Source organism: Branchiostoma lanceolatum, chromosome 3 (genome assembly GCF_035083965.1).
Source record: "Branchiostoma lanceolatum isolate klBraLanc5 chromosome 3, klBraLanc5.hap2, whole genome shotgun sequence".
Lineage (NCBI taxonomy): Eukaryota > Metazoa > Chordata > Leptocardii > Amphioxiformes > Branchiostomatidae > Branchiostoma > Branchiostoma lanceolatum.
In genome coordinates this window covers 30,672,782-30,692,190 of record NC_089724.1, presented here as the reverse complement: position 1 = coordinate 30,692,190, position 19,409 = coordinate 30,672,782, and the positions used below count along the sequence as shown (strand labels likewise).

Sequence of the window (19,409 nt, the reverse complement as noted above, 5' to 3'; positions counted from 1 at the left end):
GCGGAATAGTTGCAGGAGCATCAGATTCACGGGGAGTACGGTTAGCGCAGTCATGAGACTGATGTACAGCTCCTGTTCAAACGTAATGAACAAAAAGACACAAAGCAAATCAATGCGGCTTGGAAAACGATCACATTAAACAGTATAATTACTGAATTCTGTTGCTATAGTAAGAATATTTCATGAGAATGCTCTCTGTAAGAATAACATATTATGAATTTATGATAACAAAATGATATATAAAGTGCGCTAAACAGATAAACATTACCTCTATTGCGAAACGAACGAACCCCAGGTTCACCACTCTTGTGTCAGCAGTTGTATTTTCTGTCTTGTTCCACATGGCGCTGGCCAGCATCATGGTGTTCAGTAGAGTAAAGCAGCAGGACAGACGCTGGGCCTGGGTGAAGCTGAAACCTACTCAGGACAGAGACATACATGAAAAATAAGGTAAGGCACTCATAGCCTTTTCATAGATTATATTATACTAAATTTTATGATGCATTTCCATTCCCTTTGATCTTTTCAATTTATCGTTATGAATTCCTCTTAAACGTATCTATTGACAGTTCCTTTTTTTTATTTACTTACCCGGCGCTGCTACAAGGGCAGACGCCCACAGATGTTTATCGTAGAACACGTCTCTGCTTGCCTCGTTGAAGGCATTGGTGAAGGATGTCAGCTCCGCCTCGGTGCTTGCGTGAACCACCTTCTGCACTTCACCGTCCCCTTTTTCTGACGATAACCAGTCGTTGCAGGTGAAGTAAGATCTGAAAAATTACCATAACTTTAACTAAAGGACCATGTGTGTACCAATCTGTGTTTTGTACTCAGCCATGCTACATTTTCGTTCCATGATAGGAATGCAAAAGTAGCTAATGAAACAGACATGCCATTATTACTTTAATCATGAAGACCATATCCAGTCAAGTTCACCTGCGTTGCTGTGAAGAGGAGAGTTGTTAGTTTTCATACCAGCAAAATCTTGCAAGGCAGATTGCAATCTCTCAAACCCAACATGCCAAGATAGAATAAAAGATGTAGTTGGGAATTGCTAGTAGTGTAGCAAAGAGACCAAACTCAAAACAATTTCGACAAAGAGGTCGTTTTTTTATTCATCTTACGCCACATCCTTTTCTATATCTCTGACGATAAAACTTCCGAGGAACCACGATGACGTGTCGCCTTCCCCAGAGTTGTCATGCCAGATGTGCAACGTCATCACTTCTCCAAGTGACTCTCGCACAGGCATGACAAAATGCAAAGTACTTCCTCGCACCAAAGCCTGTAATCACCAACCATGAATAAAGATATTATCTCGTTCACGTTGTTTATGTTGGGATGCTGCAATATTACACAGTGTTTGCGCGATGAAAAGTTAAGCTTAATTTCAACTGTATATCAGGCACATCTTTCATTGTCATTGTCATTTTTGTCATTGGCCTTTCATACCCCAGCTATAAAAACAAACCCATATGTCTGGCTGATATTTCTGTGAAATATTGTCGATTTGGCGCTTAAACATGCGGTTATCAATTCTTTGATGAAGATTAGACATCCAGGTAGTAAAATACGCCAAAAATGATTATTCAAGCAACTGGATACAATTTTGAAACAGTCAGACGTTTCAGACAGCATCCGCTGTCTTTCGTCAGTGATCTGAAACGTCTGACTGTTTCAAAATTTTATCCAGTTGCTTGAGTTATTACTTTTGGCGGTTATCAATATTGTATGGATGTTTCTAAAGGGCATTTCTATATTTCTAAACAAAACAGCAAACAAATGTTAATACAGGAATCTGGTATGGTATACCTAAAACAGTTTTAGTTATGAACAATTTTTTGAATACTGAGAACGCTACTGAGCTACAGCACCGACCTCTCCTTCTGGGTTCAGCATCTTGATTGGAGATGTGCCCTCTGACCCAAAGAGTTGGAAGCCGATTCGTGATGTGGTCCCTGCTCCGAACATGGACCCGGTGGTGACCGTGATTTGATAGACGTGAGGTGCAGGCATCCTGTCAGGAGGGAGCAGACTCACTTTGTCCAGCGGCTTCCTTTGGTTGTTCTCTCCTCCACTCTCTCCAGAAATGGGGCTTATCCGGGAGGCCGGATGACGAAGAGTCATCTAAGAAAGTATAAAAAAGAAACTCTCAGACCTGAGCTTATGTAGCTGCATAAATTTGGTCTAATCAAAATCAGGAATTCCAAAATCATACTGATCTAGATCTAGAAAAAAATACACCATAATGAATTGCAACATAACTCTAATCATACAAAGCTACATTTCCATGATCCACATGGCTATCGGATGTATTTGCTCGTGTATTTGTACGTGTCAAATCCATATCGCCTGTTAAAGGATTGGGCAAGATCACCTTTGCAATGGAAAAGCATAACAACCGTTAAAAGATTGATAAAGCTAAAAATGAACCAACTTTACACTTACCCATATACGGTGAAAGTCCACGTACAAGAAAACCATGAGTAGGATGTAAAGGATGTACTCAGACACCACGATGGAGAACACTACGGAGTTTTCGCTCAGATTGCGGAAGTTCTTGAACGCGTTGATGAAGTTGATGGAGTTGGGAAGCGGAAGAGTCATGGTCCCCACAAAGACCTTCCTCTCCGACATGTGACACCGGCAGCTGATGGTTCCATGGTCCAGGTCAATGTCAGCCTGTCAAGGGTTCAATGTTAGCCGATGAAAATAAGTGAGGCAGGAATTGGTGTTATGTATTATCTTATTAGACAGTACAGAAACAGTAATGGCAACCTCCAGACGTTTTGTTCCTGCATTATGGTAGAGTTTGTTTAGGGCCTTAGCTTGCTGGAACAGTCTTTTTCTGTCTTTAATTAGACGCCTGGCCACAACTGGCCACTCAGTGTCTCAGCCCCCCCCCCCTCCTCCCCGGCGACCAAGTCAGTTTGAGAGATTAGGTAGGTGCGTAGGTGATAATAGCTGTAACACTTTCTTACGTCACAGCCCTCCAGCTTCCATTGATTATCACTGTCCTTCCAAGAGGAGCAGCCTACAGCTGATATCGACAGTGTGTAGTCATCGTTGCTCAGGATCTGCACGGTAGGCTGCTGTTGGTGTTTTGCAAAGCTGACCGATCCTGTCAAGTATATAATAATAACTTTATTGCAGAACAATTGTACAAGGTACAAAGTATGGCATTCACTGGTACATGTACATAGATAACATTCTATTAGGCTAACCAATCTATCTAATACAATATTATGTAGTAGTCTATCTTATACAATATGGTGAAGTAGTCTATCTTATACAATATGGTGTAGTAGTATGGGATGACAATAGGATTTTTCAATTATTGGAGGAGTTTCTTACGTCTAGACATTCTTTGATATATTTCCCAATGTATACCATGCATGGGTTGTCACATGTCATTATGTACTTGAATTTGCTGTTCAAGTCCATTGAGATAAATCCTGGTAAATCCGACGATAGCATTGAGTATAGTGAATTACGTATATCGAAATATTTGGGACATACAATCAAAAAGTGATATTCGTCTTCATCTACCTCTGGACATATGTATTTACAATTTTCACTATTGCTACAAGTTAGATAAACAGACAGCATACAGTTAAAGTATTTACATGGGGGAAACGCACCTAACTTCTGTACACCAACATACAGAATCCGTCCGCCATGGTTAGTCGTGTTGGGGATGAAGGATGTTGACAAATCTGTCCCCCGAAGCCAAGCTTCATATCCGTCTTCCTTGATAACTCTTTTCTCGTCATACTTTTCTTCAGTCGGAGGAGATCCGTAGGAGATGTAGACGTGAAATGTCGCTTCTACATCCCACCAGTTCATACGGACAACAGGGATGACGTTATCGTACTGAACATTGAAGGCATGGTACGCCATTGTTGTGCCGTTGGTGTTATCATCCGCCGTGCTCGGTCTTTCTGTCGTTACCTGTGATGGCCGGCCGGTTGGCTGTCCTCTCTCTCGGGACGGTACAAATGGAATATCCAGCTTTACTTCTTGACCTTTTCTTTCGCTTCCGGAATTCTTTGATTCGATCGTCAGAAACGACACTGATGACGAGATGTTTTGTCCTCCGGTTGATTCACTCCATGAATATGGGTTCTTCTTGAAAAGTAACGTCTGTGACACAAAATATAACAGTTCATGGCTTACTATTCTAACAATAATGTAAGTTCAAGACACGAAGTGATCGATCATTGCACGAAATGGCCTCGTATCCCGGCGTATACGTTCAGGGATTCCTCCGGAAATATTCCATATCCCGGTGCGGATTTAGCGTATCCGATAAAATTAACGGATACGCTAAATCCGCACCGGGATATGGAATATTTCCGGAGGAATCCCTGTACGTATACGCCGGGATACGAGACCATTTCGTGCAGTATGCATGACTTTAACATTTGTTGAACGGTAAGCGCTGTCTCGTGCACATTACTTTATATTTAACAATGTTGTAACATGCTAGTAGAATGGAAAAGGCATTGTGCGGGGGGGGGGGGTTGCTTGTGCTTGTGTGTGTCTTTCCTACCTTGACATCCCGCATGTCGTGTGTCTTAGACCCAGGTGTTGGTGGGATAGTTGCCACAATGTCTCCTGAGTCAAGGATGAGTTCTTCGTCGGAGGAAAACCTCGCCACATTGACAGCGAGGTTTTCTGTTTTAAAGCTTGAGTGATACTTTACATCCTCGGGTTGCAACGCCAGCAGTGTTTCAGCAACCTGGTCCAAAGATGCCACAATAGACTGCGAAACTCTTCGTTTCTTGATTAGATAGAAATAAAAAAAGGGTTAATAGTGAAAAGAGACATTCGGCAGTTATCTTACAAATCATAATGAGAGATTTGATAATAATGCACTACATGTATTATAATATCAGAAACCATGTTTATTACGAAACTTCACAGGCCATTTAAATTCTTACCATGTCCTCTTTTTCCCTCTCCTTCTCTTGTAACATCTTAAGCTGCTGCTTGGGGGAGAGGTCAGTGGAACTCGTGTCGATAAGATCACTTTCTAACACATTGTCGGAGTTACTGTCAGTCTGTGTTTCTGTTTTGGGTAACACATCGATAACTGCTGAAGCCGCCTGTAACAAGGCTGAAAGACAAAGAAGAAAGAAATAAGCTTCAAAACAAATTTATCCAATGGCAATGGCTTCATATGTATCATTAGTTTTTATACACGTCAAAGGTTTAAAGTTAAGTATTCCTGTGAATTTAAAAAAGTTGAATTAAATTGAATTAAACTAGATTAGATTAAATTAAATTGTATTAAATCAAATCAAATCAAATCAAATCAAATCAAATCAAATCAAATCAAATCAAATCAAATTAAATTAAATTAAATTAAATTAAATTAAATTAAATTAAATTAAATTAAATTAAATTACAAACTTAGAATAAAGCATCACATGCACAGACAGTACTTTTTGTCATGGCCTCTTCCAGGAAAACAGTCATTTTATGGTAGCCCCACTGCAATGAGTTCTTGAATGAGTTTCACTCGGGAACTAGGAATTATATAAAGATAACATTAAGCATTCTCACCATCTGCTATGGTCCCCATATTCTCAATAGATATGTCCTGTGATCCTTTAGCGGCAGAAGCAAGTTTCTCTATGATTCCCGCCGTAGTTTGCTGTCCAGAAAAGATACAAAGTGAATCCAAAAATAGCGTTCGATGATCCACAATTAAGAGGCCGGCACATTCCTCTCTATGAACAGCCTATGTTTCTTACAACTATGGACAAAATTACAGATCATTTGAGACAAAGTAGAGCTAAGCTCACCAACACTGACGGTGGTATTTCTGACTCAAAGCCATCACCAGGTTTGATGATCTCGTTGATGTTGGACGACACTGCAAGAATGTCCTCTGGCCCCACTACTTCTGGTAAACTTTGTTCCAGGCCTTGTGCGAGCTTCTGGACCTATCAAGTGTTCAAGGGAATATAGTTTCAGTAATAAAGTATTTTGACATCCGTTTGCTGGGCAAAACATAGGTAAGAGAAATATTGCTGCATATAAAAATGATTCATTTTGGACGCAGATATTGATCGATAAGATGTAAGTATATTTAGTATCAATGATCAAAATGCGTCGTACCTTTTCACCTGGGTCTTCGGTAGTCCATTTCGGAGAAGTTGTATGTTCTTTTATGCCTGAAACATACTCAGATATTATCTGTCTCAATTCAATCAAACTTTAATATTTAAAACTTGTGGCATCATACATATTTTGTGAGACAGTACATCGCCTGTTTTCTGAGAATATCTTACAAACAACTTACAATAAACCCAGCCCCCCACCCCATCCACACACGCACTCCTAAAACAAACACTTACCTGCTCTCGATGTTTGTTGGATACGTGGAGGCTTCCTTGATTTCCCTGTTGATGGTACTGTGAACATTAGAGTGAGTGAGTATTATGTCATTAAATATATGACGTTACGTAATGCAAATTGTCAATTTAAAATCATTACAACTACGCATTGCTTGTGAGATAGTTAAATGCTTAATCTTAAGTCACGATAAAAGTATGAATTTTAATCATTTTCTATTTTTCGACACAACTTTCGATACTTTATTAGAAGGGTTTTGTCAGAAGCTTTAGCTATAACGACTCCAAAACAATTAGGGATGTGCACGTAACATTAAATAGATAACACAGTTGAACAATCTTACTATAGTTTGCAGTGGTCCGTTGGCCTGTTGTTGTGTCGTCAGCCAAGACAGTTGTTGATTTTTTTGCTACAAAATGATAAGACACACGTGAACGGTATATAATCATGTACTACTTGCACATTTGTAATTCAATTTGTAGCGATTATAAGGGGCATCTCCATGTGCTTTTAAGAATCAAAATCAAGTCCTTAAAGGGAGGCTGAACTTAAAATTTGAAAATGCTACTATACATTGCTAAATATACCCCGAAGTCAAGTCATCACTTGTTTTACATAAGTCCGCCATAGTTCAGGCCTCTTCCGTCAGTTGTAACTTGGGCCGTTCTGACGGCTACTCACCTGATGTTTGAATTAATCAATTGTAAGATCATAACATGTGACATCAGGTCTCGGCATTTCCCATTCGGTATGAGCAAGGATTCAGGATCTGGCTTTCATGAGGACGAAATTTCGAGGAATTTTCCGAATTCAATGCTCACAATTACCTTGAATTCGTCGAAAAATTCCTCTAAATCCATACTCAGGAAAGCCAGATTGAAAAACCCTGTTCACTTTGGTTTTGAAATGCCAAGACCTGACGTCACACATTGTGATCTTACAATTGATTAATTCAATCATCAGGCGAGTAGCCGTAAGAACGGCCCAAGTTACAAATCCCTGAACTATGGCGGACTTATGTAAAACAGGTAAGGAATTGACTTTGGGGTATATTTAGCAAAGTATAGTAGACTTTTCAATTTTAAGTTTAGCCTCCCTATAACAACTACTGAAATGTTTTTCCAGTGATCTACTTACTATATAAACATTTGCAGAAACAAGAATTAAAGACTTGTATTCTTCACCAATATATTCGAAGACATAAACACTGATTATCCCTTAACCTTTTATGACGTAGAACTTCACACGTAGTTTATGACGTAGAACGTGACGTAGAATGTTGCGTATTCTTTACTATCGGACCTCACTGGTGACATAGCAATAACATGTGTGACAATCAATTGCGCAAAGATAGATTAACAAAACCAATTTGTATGTACTGTTAAGGTAACATATACATCGTTATACATATAGTACCTTCGATATTCAGAGCTGTTGTCGACTCTGTCCAAAACGGAGAAGACGTCGTTGGAGTAGTTCTCACTCTATCCGCTGTGGAAGCTTTTGTCGTTGTGTGTGAAGATTCAACAGTGCTGACCTCCATTGATGATATAAAGCCTATATGCACAAAGCATATTTCTTAGATGTTTTATACGGCACAAGTTAATCGCACAAGAGTTAGGTTATCAAAACATCAATGTTTGTTGCCATGTAAAAATTCAGCATTCCTATTGAAATCATTGTATCGTAAATTACTCTCTTTAGATGTTTAACATAATGCAATCAGACACTATACCTGTACTATTTGAATAAGTGATATCCACGCTACGACCATGCTCGCTGTAGGCCGCCATCTTGATGACGTATGTGGCTTCTGGTACAAGACCTGTGATGTTGTAGGACGTTTCGTGCCCATCAAGTCTGTACGAAAAACATTTGACATAAAGTTGATGATTTTATTGCTTTTGAAGAGGTTGCTACAAAATGGTGAGAAAACATAGCTGTCATGACACACGCAAACAGTGTGTAACCATATAATTCCCCATTGCAAATCATTTGTTAAAGGTACAAATTATGGCAAAACGTATTTAGAGATATTTATCAGAGACAAGTCGATTCTACATATGGCTATAAACATGTTGAAACTATTCCAAAAGAAGAAATGTATTCCGCATGCTAGTGGATACGGTAATAACATTGATAGTAACCGTTTGACGGTTATGTTTTACTTTTTACTACATTTGAATTAACCTATGACCAACTCTCTCGTATAAAGTGTTCAAGATAAACTTGAAATTTAAAATGGGACATTCCTGCACACTTTGAACTCGCTAGATATTGTGAGCTCTAATAATACACATCGCTTTAATGTGTATTTTTTACCTCATCAATGTTCCTTCTCCGCCATATTCATCTGAAATATCCAAGTCGTAGAACAGAATGTTTGCCATAGATGGCGTCCATTCCAGGAACATCCATGTCGTGAAGGACTTGGTGACTCTCAAACTCGAAGGCGGATCTGTGTCTAAAGATAAAATAGGCAAGTTATACAAATGGTATATGATATACATGTATGTAATTCACAATCAACAGAAGTAGAGCAGTAAAGGACAAAGCAAAGTTGATAATCATGGACGAGGTAAATCATGCAAATTCCAGACTTATAATATCAAACAGTGAAAACAAATACAACCAACCAGTCTCAGCTTTTAATTGTACAGAGAAAATAACAGTTTTGTTCTGAACGGTATCAACTTTAAGCACATTGTAATATTATGACCTCAGTATTTTAGCTACTGCTCTACTAATTTAATGACCATCTATCACTTACCGGTGATAACACTTATACCGATGGCGATACTCTTCCCCACCCTGCTAACGGCCACCAAGTCGATGTCATACTGAGTACCAGGAACCAGATCTGTCAGTTCACAGCTGTCTACATCCCCTGACGTCATCATGGAAGTACTCCTTCCATCTTCTGTGTAGGTTATGTTGTAAGCGGTAAGGGCAGCTTTAGGTGGTAACCATGAGATTGTTATAGTGTTGGTTGTCATCTGTTCAACATCCAATGCCATTGGACTGTCCGTTTCTGAGGATTAGGGGTACAGTGTTTTTATTAGTTACATAAAAAAATTCTGTCCATACAAATTTACAAATAACTGCTTCAAATAAAAGTCGTTACATTTCTAACAGGGCTCTGTTTTTTAATGCAATGTGTATTGGGCATTGTATACATCAAGATATGACCAATGACCAATACCATATTGAAATATGTTTTCTTACTTGTTCCAACAATAAGGTTAACTGCTGGCCCCTCGTTTTGCCTGTTGAAGCTTGTGGCTGATATGACATACTCTGTACCAGGGGTGAGGTCAGTAAATGTCAGATCAGTTTGATCTATGGGCACTAGCTGTGTGAACAGGCTATCGGCAGTATCACTACGCCTTATCAAGATCTTGTGGTGAATAGCGAGGGAGTTGGTCCTCTGCTTCCACGAGACTGTAACTGACGTTTCTGTGACGTATGTCATCTGAAAGTCCTCAGGCGGGGGCGTCACTGTTAGATAAAGGAACGTCAAATGTTAATAGAAGAATAAGATATACAATGCACTTAATGCAACGGAATAAAAGACTGTGGCTCAGACCTGTAAGGTACATGAAAATACTATTAAGCTCGCTCCTGAAGCTTAAGTGTAATTGAACTCACACGTCAAACAGGTGATGTTGACTGGTAAGCTGTTCTTATACATCCCAACAGCCACAAGCGTTACGATGTATTCCTGGTCAGCTTGGACATTTCGGAGAACGTGCTCTTCGGTTACCGGACCGATGTCTGTTGTAATCACGTCGAGAGGATTGTTACCAAGCAGAGTGTGATTCACTCTGTATCCGCTAAGGGGCGCACTCGGCTTGATCCAGCTGATGCCGAGTGAAGTGTAAGTTGCTGTTGAGCAGGTGAGTGACTGTGGACTGTACATTTCTGAAACACAAGCATGTTTGACTGTGTTTACTGCGTCTACTAGTCACAGAATATAGATCAATAAAAGAATATATGTACAATGATTACAAAAAGGGCCTAATTATGAATCTTTGTTCATAATTTCAACATGAAACATGTTGTGCTGGACACGAAACCAAGCACGCACGCACGACTGCACCCAGACAGATGGACAAAAAACTATACCTCTATTTTCAATTGAGATAAAGAAAAAGGGCGTGCTAACCTTTGTGTCCAAAGAAGCAGAAGTCCTTTATCTGAACAGGCCTTCCTGAGATAGATCTCATGGTGATCCTCCAGTACTGCGACGTCACGTCGAAATCCCCGAAGTGTTGTGGCTCCGTGATGCCGACCAGGACAGCGTCTGAGCGCTCCACGACTTCCCACACATATGGGTGAACGGACGACATCTCCAGAACAAAGTCCTTTATGTCGTGAACGCTGTTTCCAACCTGGACGACCCTGATCTGGTACACCCTATACCGTTCCTGCATGTCCATGATTATCCAGTACTTCCTGTTAGGTCTTATTCGCGAAGACGGAGGCCTCCACGTGGTATCCGGTGAACAGTCCAAAGCATTCCAAGGCGGGTCTTGGTACGTTGTGGGGAAGAAGTCCACGACCCAGCTCTCCGGTCCGTTAAGCCATCCAGGGATGCCTGGAAAGGGAATATGGTTTTCTCCTTGTCTCAAGAGGATCAAATTGAAATGTAGGCACTGGATTTGTGACGATCGTGTGCTACAAATGTAAATGTCTACACATATACAGATGCATCTTATAGGCCTACATTGTATTTGATACATACACTAACAAAAATGTATAATGCTTGATAGGGCAATGCGGAGTTCTTGTTTGATACCGACTGATACAGGTCGATATAGATGATGGTGATGACAACAGCGCACACACACACACACACACACACACACACATACACATACACATACACACACACACACACACACACACACACAAATACACGCACACACACACGCACAAACAAATACACACACACACAAACACAAACACACACACACACACAAGCATACACGCACGCACTCACGCAGGCACTGACTCACATAAATCCACACCCACGCGCAAACGCATACAAATAAATCACATGCATTAACACACACACACACACACACACACATACACGCACACACATGCATACAGACATACCCACTCATTCACACACACAAACAAACACAAATTTACACACACACATTTGTGAAACACAAACAAAATCACAAAACTTCACGCATGCACACACACACCATGAACTATTCGTCCATTTTAACGGACTTGGCAAAGACATATTCATGCAAAGTGAGCTACTCGAATATAACTTCTACTCAAAAATAGATTTTGCCTAGTTGAACCCATTCAAAATGGAGTATTCTGGCATAGTTTACTGTTCCATTTTGACATGGGGCCTGTACGCTGAGGCAGGCCATGCAGAAAATAAATAAAAAAGTTTGACTCCTTTAGGAAAGTCCATCCCTCTTGAATAATCAAATCAACAATTGGTTTGATATATCGATTGGATTTGTGTTCAACCGACTTCATTTTATTCTACCTTTACAGCAATATGCATGGTTGGGTATACCGGTACCAATGGTTCCAAATTACATACTTACAAATACGTACACGTTTATAACTATTCTTTAAAAGTTACCTTCACTTCCACTCACAGCACGCACGTTCCGATTGGCTGGCTCTTCTGGGCCTCGCAAGGGATCTGTGACTATAACAATGCTGTTTACTGTTATATTCACTAGAACATGTGAAACTCAACCCTTTCTAAAAGTGAAAATAAAAAAGCCAATAAGAGACCATGATTTGAAAAATAATAAGACCAGCTGACAACACTTATGACTTTGGAAAGTAATGTTGTAGTTAAACTACCATCAGTGACTTATTTCTGGGGCTTATTTACCTTTTGATTTTATTGGTTGAAAATAATTTTCAAACACACCGTTAGGTACATTGTCAGTGTTGAACGATTCCTCAACATCTCGTGAGGTGACGTAACCTGCCATCCGGTCATCAAAACCTGGACCTACCCCAACATCCGGGTTCTGTCAAAAGAAAAAAAGATAGTTACCAGCATCAGATAGGGATTGTTAACTTGGTGTCCTTATAATGTAACGCGCTGTCAGATAAGTGGATGCTACATATGTGACAATTTGTGGAAATACAGATGTGTAAAGCCCAGTTAATCTTTTTGGTTAAGTATTGCATTTTTATTTTTGGTAGTTCCGATCAAACCTTGAGCTTCAACTTTCAGCTCACGCATGTATTGATATATCAATTTTAGGTTATATATGTATTATATTGGCTCGTACATCGTCTATAATCATGTTGTCCAAAAGCATAATGCTTATCATCAATTAAATCTCTGCCACAGGTTGTCGACCTTAATTTGCTATGCACGTTTCAAAGCTTTCTATATTTTGCTAAGAAAAAATGAAAGAAATAATTGCTACAATAAAATAGAATAAAGCAGTCCAATCTTTCGAAATATCACAATACCACTATTGATAAACAGATCAATGAGCAAAATGCAATAACGTGCATGAGCAAAAATATGGCTCGCCGCAACGAGAAATTTCTCGACTCAAGTGAACCGGCCCTACCTCAGTCAGCCGACCGAGTCCAGAGGCCCTCCCATGCCCACCGGTTGCCTGCGCATCGCCGTGGGTCTTCTCTGGCTCCTCAGCAGCCTTCAGTGGCTTGGCGCAGGCCGTGCCAGCCAGAATGGCAAGTATCAGAAGTTGAATCTTCATGATTCTGTTTGGCGGTACACAGATGCAAAAATATACTGATATCAAAATTTTGAAAACTCACACACACGCGCGCGCACACACACACACACACACACACACACACACACACACACACACACACACACACATTCACAAACACACACTCACACTTAAACCAAGAGAGAGAGAGAAAGAGAGAGAGAAACAGTGAGAGGGAGAGAGAGAAATAGGGAAGTCAAAAATATAGATAAAATAACAAAAGATTTTGCTCCCTTCGGAGGAGGCAAAACTTTATTACAGGCTATACCACTCACAGAAGACGTTTCGGCTCTTTCTGCAATTCCCTAAAAAGACTTTGCCAACTTTGATTCAATACACCGATACTGGAATTTAAACCACACTATATGTTTATTGAGCCGGCTTTCTTAGCCGAAATGATAACTGGTATAACTATAACACTCGCCCAATACGAGAAACGCCTATGCAATAAATTATTCAATCTGCAGAAGGCCTAAATAATTAATTGCTCATATTCAAATAGCTACAGTACAATGCCGAACGGCTACAGTCATCGTGCGCACCGGACGCTTAACAATCGACCCTCGTATCCCTCAAGGACACGAATGTACAATAAAGGTCTTCATTCATTATATGGAATGTCCTTTGTATCCCTATACAATAATGATGAGGTTGTTAGGTAATGCTCCACAGAGGTAGTGTGTTAGCCCGTTACAGTATGGCGTTGTTACAATGCTCTCATAAAACAACAAGCAATGGGGAAAATATAATGCAAAAAATTTGAGATATTGTATGTGGACATTAGACAACTTTCTATCCACGAACGAGCTGCATAGAGATAAACACGCATCGGTGCACTTTATTTTGATGTTAGGGACTCTTTGTGAATAACTCCAATTCAGCCAATATTATAAAGAAACCTTGATAATATCCACTAGAAAATTTTAAATACAACAAGATTGGCAACATAAAAAGATGTTGCAATGGCGACGGTGGTCTCTGTTAACGTTTTCGTTTTTAGCCCATATGCAAATAAGGACCTCGCATAAATCAAATCAGTCGATCACCTTCTCTTCCAAAATAACACAAGTTGTCCAATGTATGAAAATCTTGTTTTCACAAAAGAAGATATCGTACCATTCCCTCATAAATTATGTAAATGAGGCCCTCTAAGCAAGATTTATGTCTAATAGTGGCCACATTTACTTAACTTCCAAATGGTGCAAAATTGAAATCCCCATCATTTACCACTATGGATTTATAGTATTTTGTCATTAATATGCAAATTAAGTATCAATTTGCATAATTGATATCTATAAAAAAGATTTCTCTTTCTCAGTTACATATGTCATGTGTTTGAGAGTCCTTTAATAGAATTCAGCTGATTTATCAACTGCCCTCATTAATTATGCAAATCAGATATTGATTTGAACAATTGGCATATGCTTATGTAAATCAACACGTAAGCTATCTACACACCAAAAATTATGATGATTCGTCATCCCTTTCTTGCGTTATTCTCTTTCAAAGTTTGAGTCAAAATCAGCTCCTGCAGTTCCAAAAAAAACGCTAGGGGGTCCAAATCTATAGGACATATTTTCCTAACAAAGAGCTATCCACCACTTAAAAATCATGACTATAGCATGTTCAGAAGAGGAGATTTGAAAAATGAAAGTTCCCCTGCAGTACCATAGAAAGTCGCTAGGGGGCCTAAAATCCAATCATTACAAGGTCTCCCACAGACCTACCCACCTACAAAATATGAAGACAATACATCCAGGCATTCTTGAGTTATCGTCCCATGGACTTTCACATTCCTGTACAATTCCTAGAATTCTTGCAATCTGCACACAATATAGTAAAAATTTGGCTCGCCCCTGAGGCGTCGCCAAAAACAGTCAAATTGTAAAGCATATGAACAAGATTTCTATCGTTCACCACTATTTACAGAGGTAGCATTGATATTCTTGTCCCTTTGCCATTTTTGATAGAAACGACATAATCATGATTTTTATATGTAGAAAAGTTCCACGTACATGCTAATGAAAATTGCTCAACCCCAAAAAATACAGAAAAATCATGACATGTGTTTTACTCCATTTCTTCATCACACACACAACCAACTGCCTACACTCAACAACAAAATTCTGCAGCCCGTCGACTCACGCCCATCTTATCTAGTCTGAAACACGTCATTCTCTACATGATAAGCTAACAACATCGCAAAATATTCCTTTTCCCAGAGCTTTACAAGAACGGAAAGGCATGCGCTCCAAGAAAACATCTACACATCAAAATGCAAGTTTATAATTATCATCCAGCAGCTGTACGTCCTCCGTATAAATGCGAAGCCTTTCTCTCTCTGTCAACAACAATGGCCTCTACAAGGTACAAAATAAAGCTGTTGTAACAATAGCTCACTCCGATCAGGACAGTTCATTAAAGAGGGATCCACATTTTTATCATTTTGACCAATCAAATTACGGTCAGCTTAGTGGGAAGCCTTCACCAATTTACACTAAATAGAGCCCAAGTTAACTATAGGTTATGTGTATATTACTATCGGTAAAGTTTCTGCAAAGGACGTCTTTTGGCAGGGGTAGTAGGATGTTTTGCCCCTTTCCTCTTTCTTAAAGAAACATTATGGTCATTTTGAAATGTCGCCAATACCACATAATTATGAATTTAACTTTGCAAGCTGCAGGCGAAACATATATTTTACTCAATTGGAGCCAAAGACACACAACAGAGACTGCCAAAATTGATATTTTTAATAGCCTCCACCTATGACTACTCAGTCTAGTATCCTTACAAAGTAGCAAAATTACCAATCCAGCGGTTATCAACCCTCATGTAACAAATGCAACATATAATTTTGCTCTACTAACCTTTAAGTTATCAACAACTGCGACGTCTACAAGTTCGATAATAACACTGTTTCCACTGGAGAAAAGTCAGTCAAGGTATAGCTACGAAGTATACTACATGGCTATTAACAAGACTAAACTTTTCGTCGAACACTATAAGAGAAATTGGGACTTACCCCAAATTTTCGGTTGACTCCATCAACCCTGTTCACGGAATGACCCGGCTACTGCAATGTGACGTCAGCGACACGTGATCGCAGCAGCGGGTCATACGTGCCAGATAACTAGTGCCGTCCTCCGTCTCTGTTCAAGACTACATGGCATTGACATATCGAATTGAGCCATAATTTTCAAAACAAGGGTTTGTAAATTTCAACTGGCAGAGTAGGCTTGAATGATTTTCGTTTGTAAAAGAGATACAACGCGTATTTAATTTCTTTATAATATTGCTTACGACAAATAGTTACAATCCGAGCATTTATCTCAAAGTCTCGTTCCAAGAATAAGGGCTTGGGTACCACTTATAATCATTCCGAATATTTTGTGGACTTAAGGCAACACACCCGTCTCGGCATGTTTACACAGCTGAAAACCTATGAAAGGAAAATGTATCAAGAGGACAAACCATAGAAGATTCTCGAACAGTCCACTGTACGAGTAGTATTTGGTTCGGCTCCTTAGTAAAATGACCACGTAGTTTTATTTGCTGCCAAGAAAGGTCAACAGAGAAACGCCTATGCAATAAATCATTCAAATTGTAGCAGGCCTGCAGGATTAATTGCTCATATTCAATTGACCACTGTACAATGCGGGATGGCTACAGTCATTATGTCTACCAGGCGGTTAACAATAGACATTCTTATTCAATATATACAATGATAATTGATTGGTTCGTTGTGAGGTCTGTGCCGTAATTTTCCACGGAGGTTGTTTATAGATCGCTACAATATGGCGCTTATAGATTGAATGTGATAGTTCTCATATACGTAGCGTTGTGTAAAGACATCGATCAGCGAGGAGCGGAAAATGAAGCCTGCAAAAAATTTAAGGTCGTACATGTAGCTGTCGAAGAAATTTCTATTCACTATCGCTGCGAATAGACGTACAAAGACATATTCTTGCACTTTTACCTGCGTATAGGAATAATACTGTAAATGCAGAAATGTTCACGGTGATTTTATGTACGCGATTTTGGCGGTGACCGTTTTACCGCGAACTTAAAACCACGGCGAACATTTTTGTCCAATACTGTAGCAGTATGTGACTATAGTGCTGCCGCAAATTTAAAACCACCGCGAGCACTCCATTTTCGTCTTAGCGCGAAATAAAAACCACGCGAAATTAGATGCATTTACAGTATCATAACAATTTTGTAATGGCGTGAACACTACACGAGCTTAACCTAAAGTAAGTCGAAAGACTTAAGCAAACTAGAAAGGCAACATTTGCGAGCAAATACAGAATGTTTAGCCATACTCCTCGCCATGCAAAAATGGACTCTCTCAAAATAACAATGGACCATTCTAAAATACTTCCACTAAAAAAAATGGATCAAAATTGAGTTTAAAAACAATTATCAGTCTCTCCACACAGGAATGGAGTCTTCCAGTAGCACATCAACACAATATGGACCAGTCCAAAACCATATCCACTTATTAATTAACAAATACACTTCTGCTAACAAATGGACTTTTTCATAATCATTCCAGCTCAAAAGTGAAAGAAATAATTACAGAATCCTCAACTTGCAAGAATGGGATATTCCGTGCCATCTCCATGTAAACTACACCAGTGGAAAAATATCCGCTGAAAATTACACTCTTGCGCATAATCAACCCAGTTCAAAATTGAATTAAAAAAGATCAACCCCAGGGAAGAATGAAGTTTTCCATAGTATACATATGAAGATTTGACAGGAGACGAAGGAAATGACCAAAAACAACATATTTGAGTCAATTCAAAGTCACCGAGAGGGTTTTAATATAACATTTGTAATATGTTTGAACTATTTTGATTAAAAGAATGTCTAAGTCACAATAGTTCTAAAGTGTTCAAACAATTAGAATTGAAACTTATAACATGTTTGAAATTATTTCACATACGTTGGAAACATTTCGAACGTAACTACACAAAAATCTCTTTATTTAGAACAGTTTCAAACCATCTATCCAAATGTTTCAATGTTCGAACAATTTGTAACAAAAGATTTTCACAATTGCCCTCATAAACGAAGGTGCTAAGTCCTCCTGTGTGTTTCTGCCTATTTTCGGTGGCCGCGCTAGACCACCAGCGGATTTGTTTTGACGGAGCGTCACCCGCGCGCGACGATGTACACTGTTCGGCACCGCTAATATCCGGCATTTTCCCGCTCTAAAACACTCCACAAGACCCACGTTTTTAGTGTTTTGCCTCTTGTGCAACACGATTCGATTTGCATTACTAACGGGACGAAAATGATAGAAAAAATTCACCCCGTCCCGGCGTCCGTCCCAAAAACATGAACGACATGAAAATATATTTTCTTACAGATTCAATCACGAAAATCAACAGCATGGGATTCCAAATTTTCGCAACGGCCGACCATTTATCATGGTTGAACTTCCTTCCAAGGCGTGCGATAGATAAACATTCCCGGCACATAATAGTCACTAGTACCAGACTAACGCAAGCTCATGATGATAATAGGGAGAAAGTTTGTCAGTGAAGTTTGGCCACCAGAGGGTACATTCATTTAACGTTACAAGCTAGCGCAAAGGGGCGAATCATTGACCTTACCGGGGACTGACTCTACTGGCCTAATCATTCCTTTTTTTGCCGAATTCTACGATCCATACGCCCGTACGTAGGACATGTAGGAAGGCCTGGTGGTGGACGCTACACATCACGGGAGACGCGTGTTGGTCCGAGACAGACAGCGGCGTGCTTTCGATCGCGTAGCGGCGACGCACCGCTGCGACAACGTGCGGGACCAAAACGCCTGTCCCCAGTGAGACCATGTGTTTTGCGCGGCATGCCCCGAATCCGTCTACCATTGCTGAATGTAGCCCGATTCATAGAGGTCTATTTTGTAAGCATTATTTCATGTACCCCTCAGCGTGAGAATTCCTTGTGCAACACTTCGCTACATTATATATTTAAGTTTCCCCGCGCACCGCCTACCACCCGCCTTTGATCATGTATGAAGTCGGCGGCAGAGAGAGATCATCAATCAATTTTGACAGGAGTGTCGCGCCAGTCTGAGGAGAAATGATCTCCCGTGTTGTGTTGAAGAATTTGGAGTTTGAAAATATCTGGAATAACTAATGCTAGAATAAACATTCACAAAATCATTGATTTAACTTGTTTTCTGTTATAAAATTTCCTAAACTGCAATTTAACCACTGAGTTTAAGGGAACATGGTGTTTTCCCGATAATCACGTTAACTGTTTATGTCCGGTCTTTCCTCCTCGTAAG

At 39.7% G+C, this 19,409-nt stretch overlaps 1 protein-coding gene across 1 annotated transcript; it reads right to left on the bottom strand.

Moving 5' to 3' along the window:
• Positions 1 to 180: 180 nt before the first annotated feature.
• On the bottom strand, positions 181 to 3,364 carry LOC136429551 (polycystin-1-like protein 2). The gene is made up of 8 exons (XM_066419386.1): positions 3,355 to 3,364; positions 2,982 to 3,121; positions 2,449 to 2,682; positions 1,879 to 2,127; positions 1,125 to 1,285; positions 592 to 770; positions 269 to 417; positions 181 to 195 (listed from the first exon to the last, which is right to left on the bottom strand). The coding sequence occupies exons 1-8, from the start codon at positions 3,362 to 3,364 to the stop codon at positions 181 to 183; spliced, it is 1,137 nt and encodes a 378-aa protein (XP_066275483.1).
• Positions 3,365 to 19,409: the final 16,045 nt, after the last annotated feature.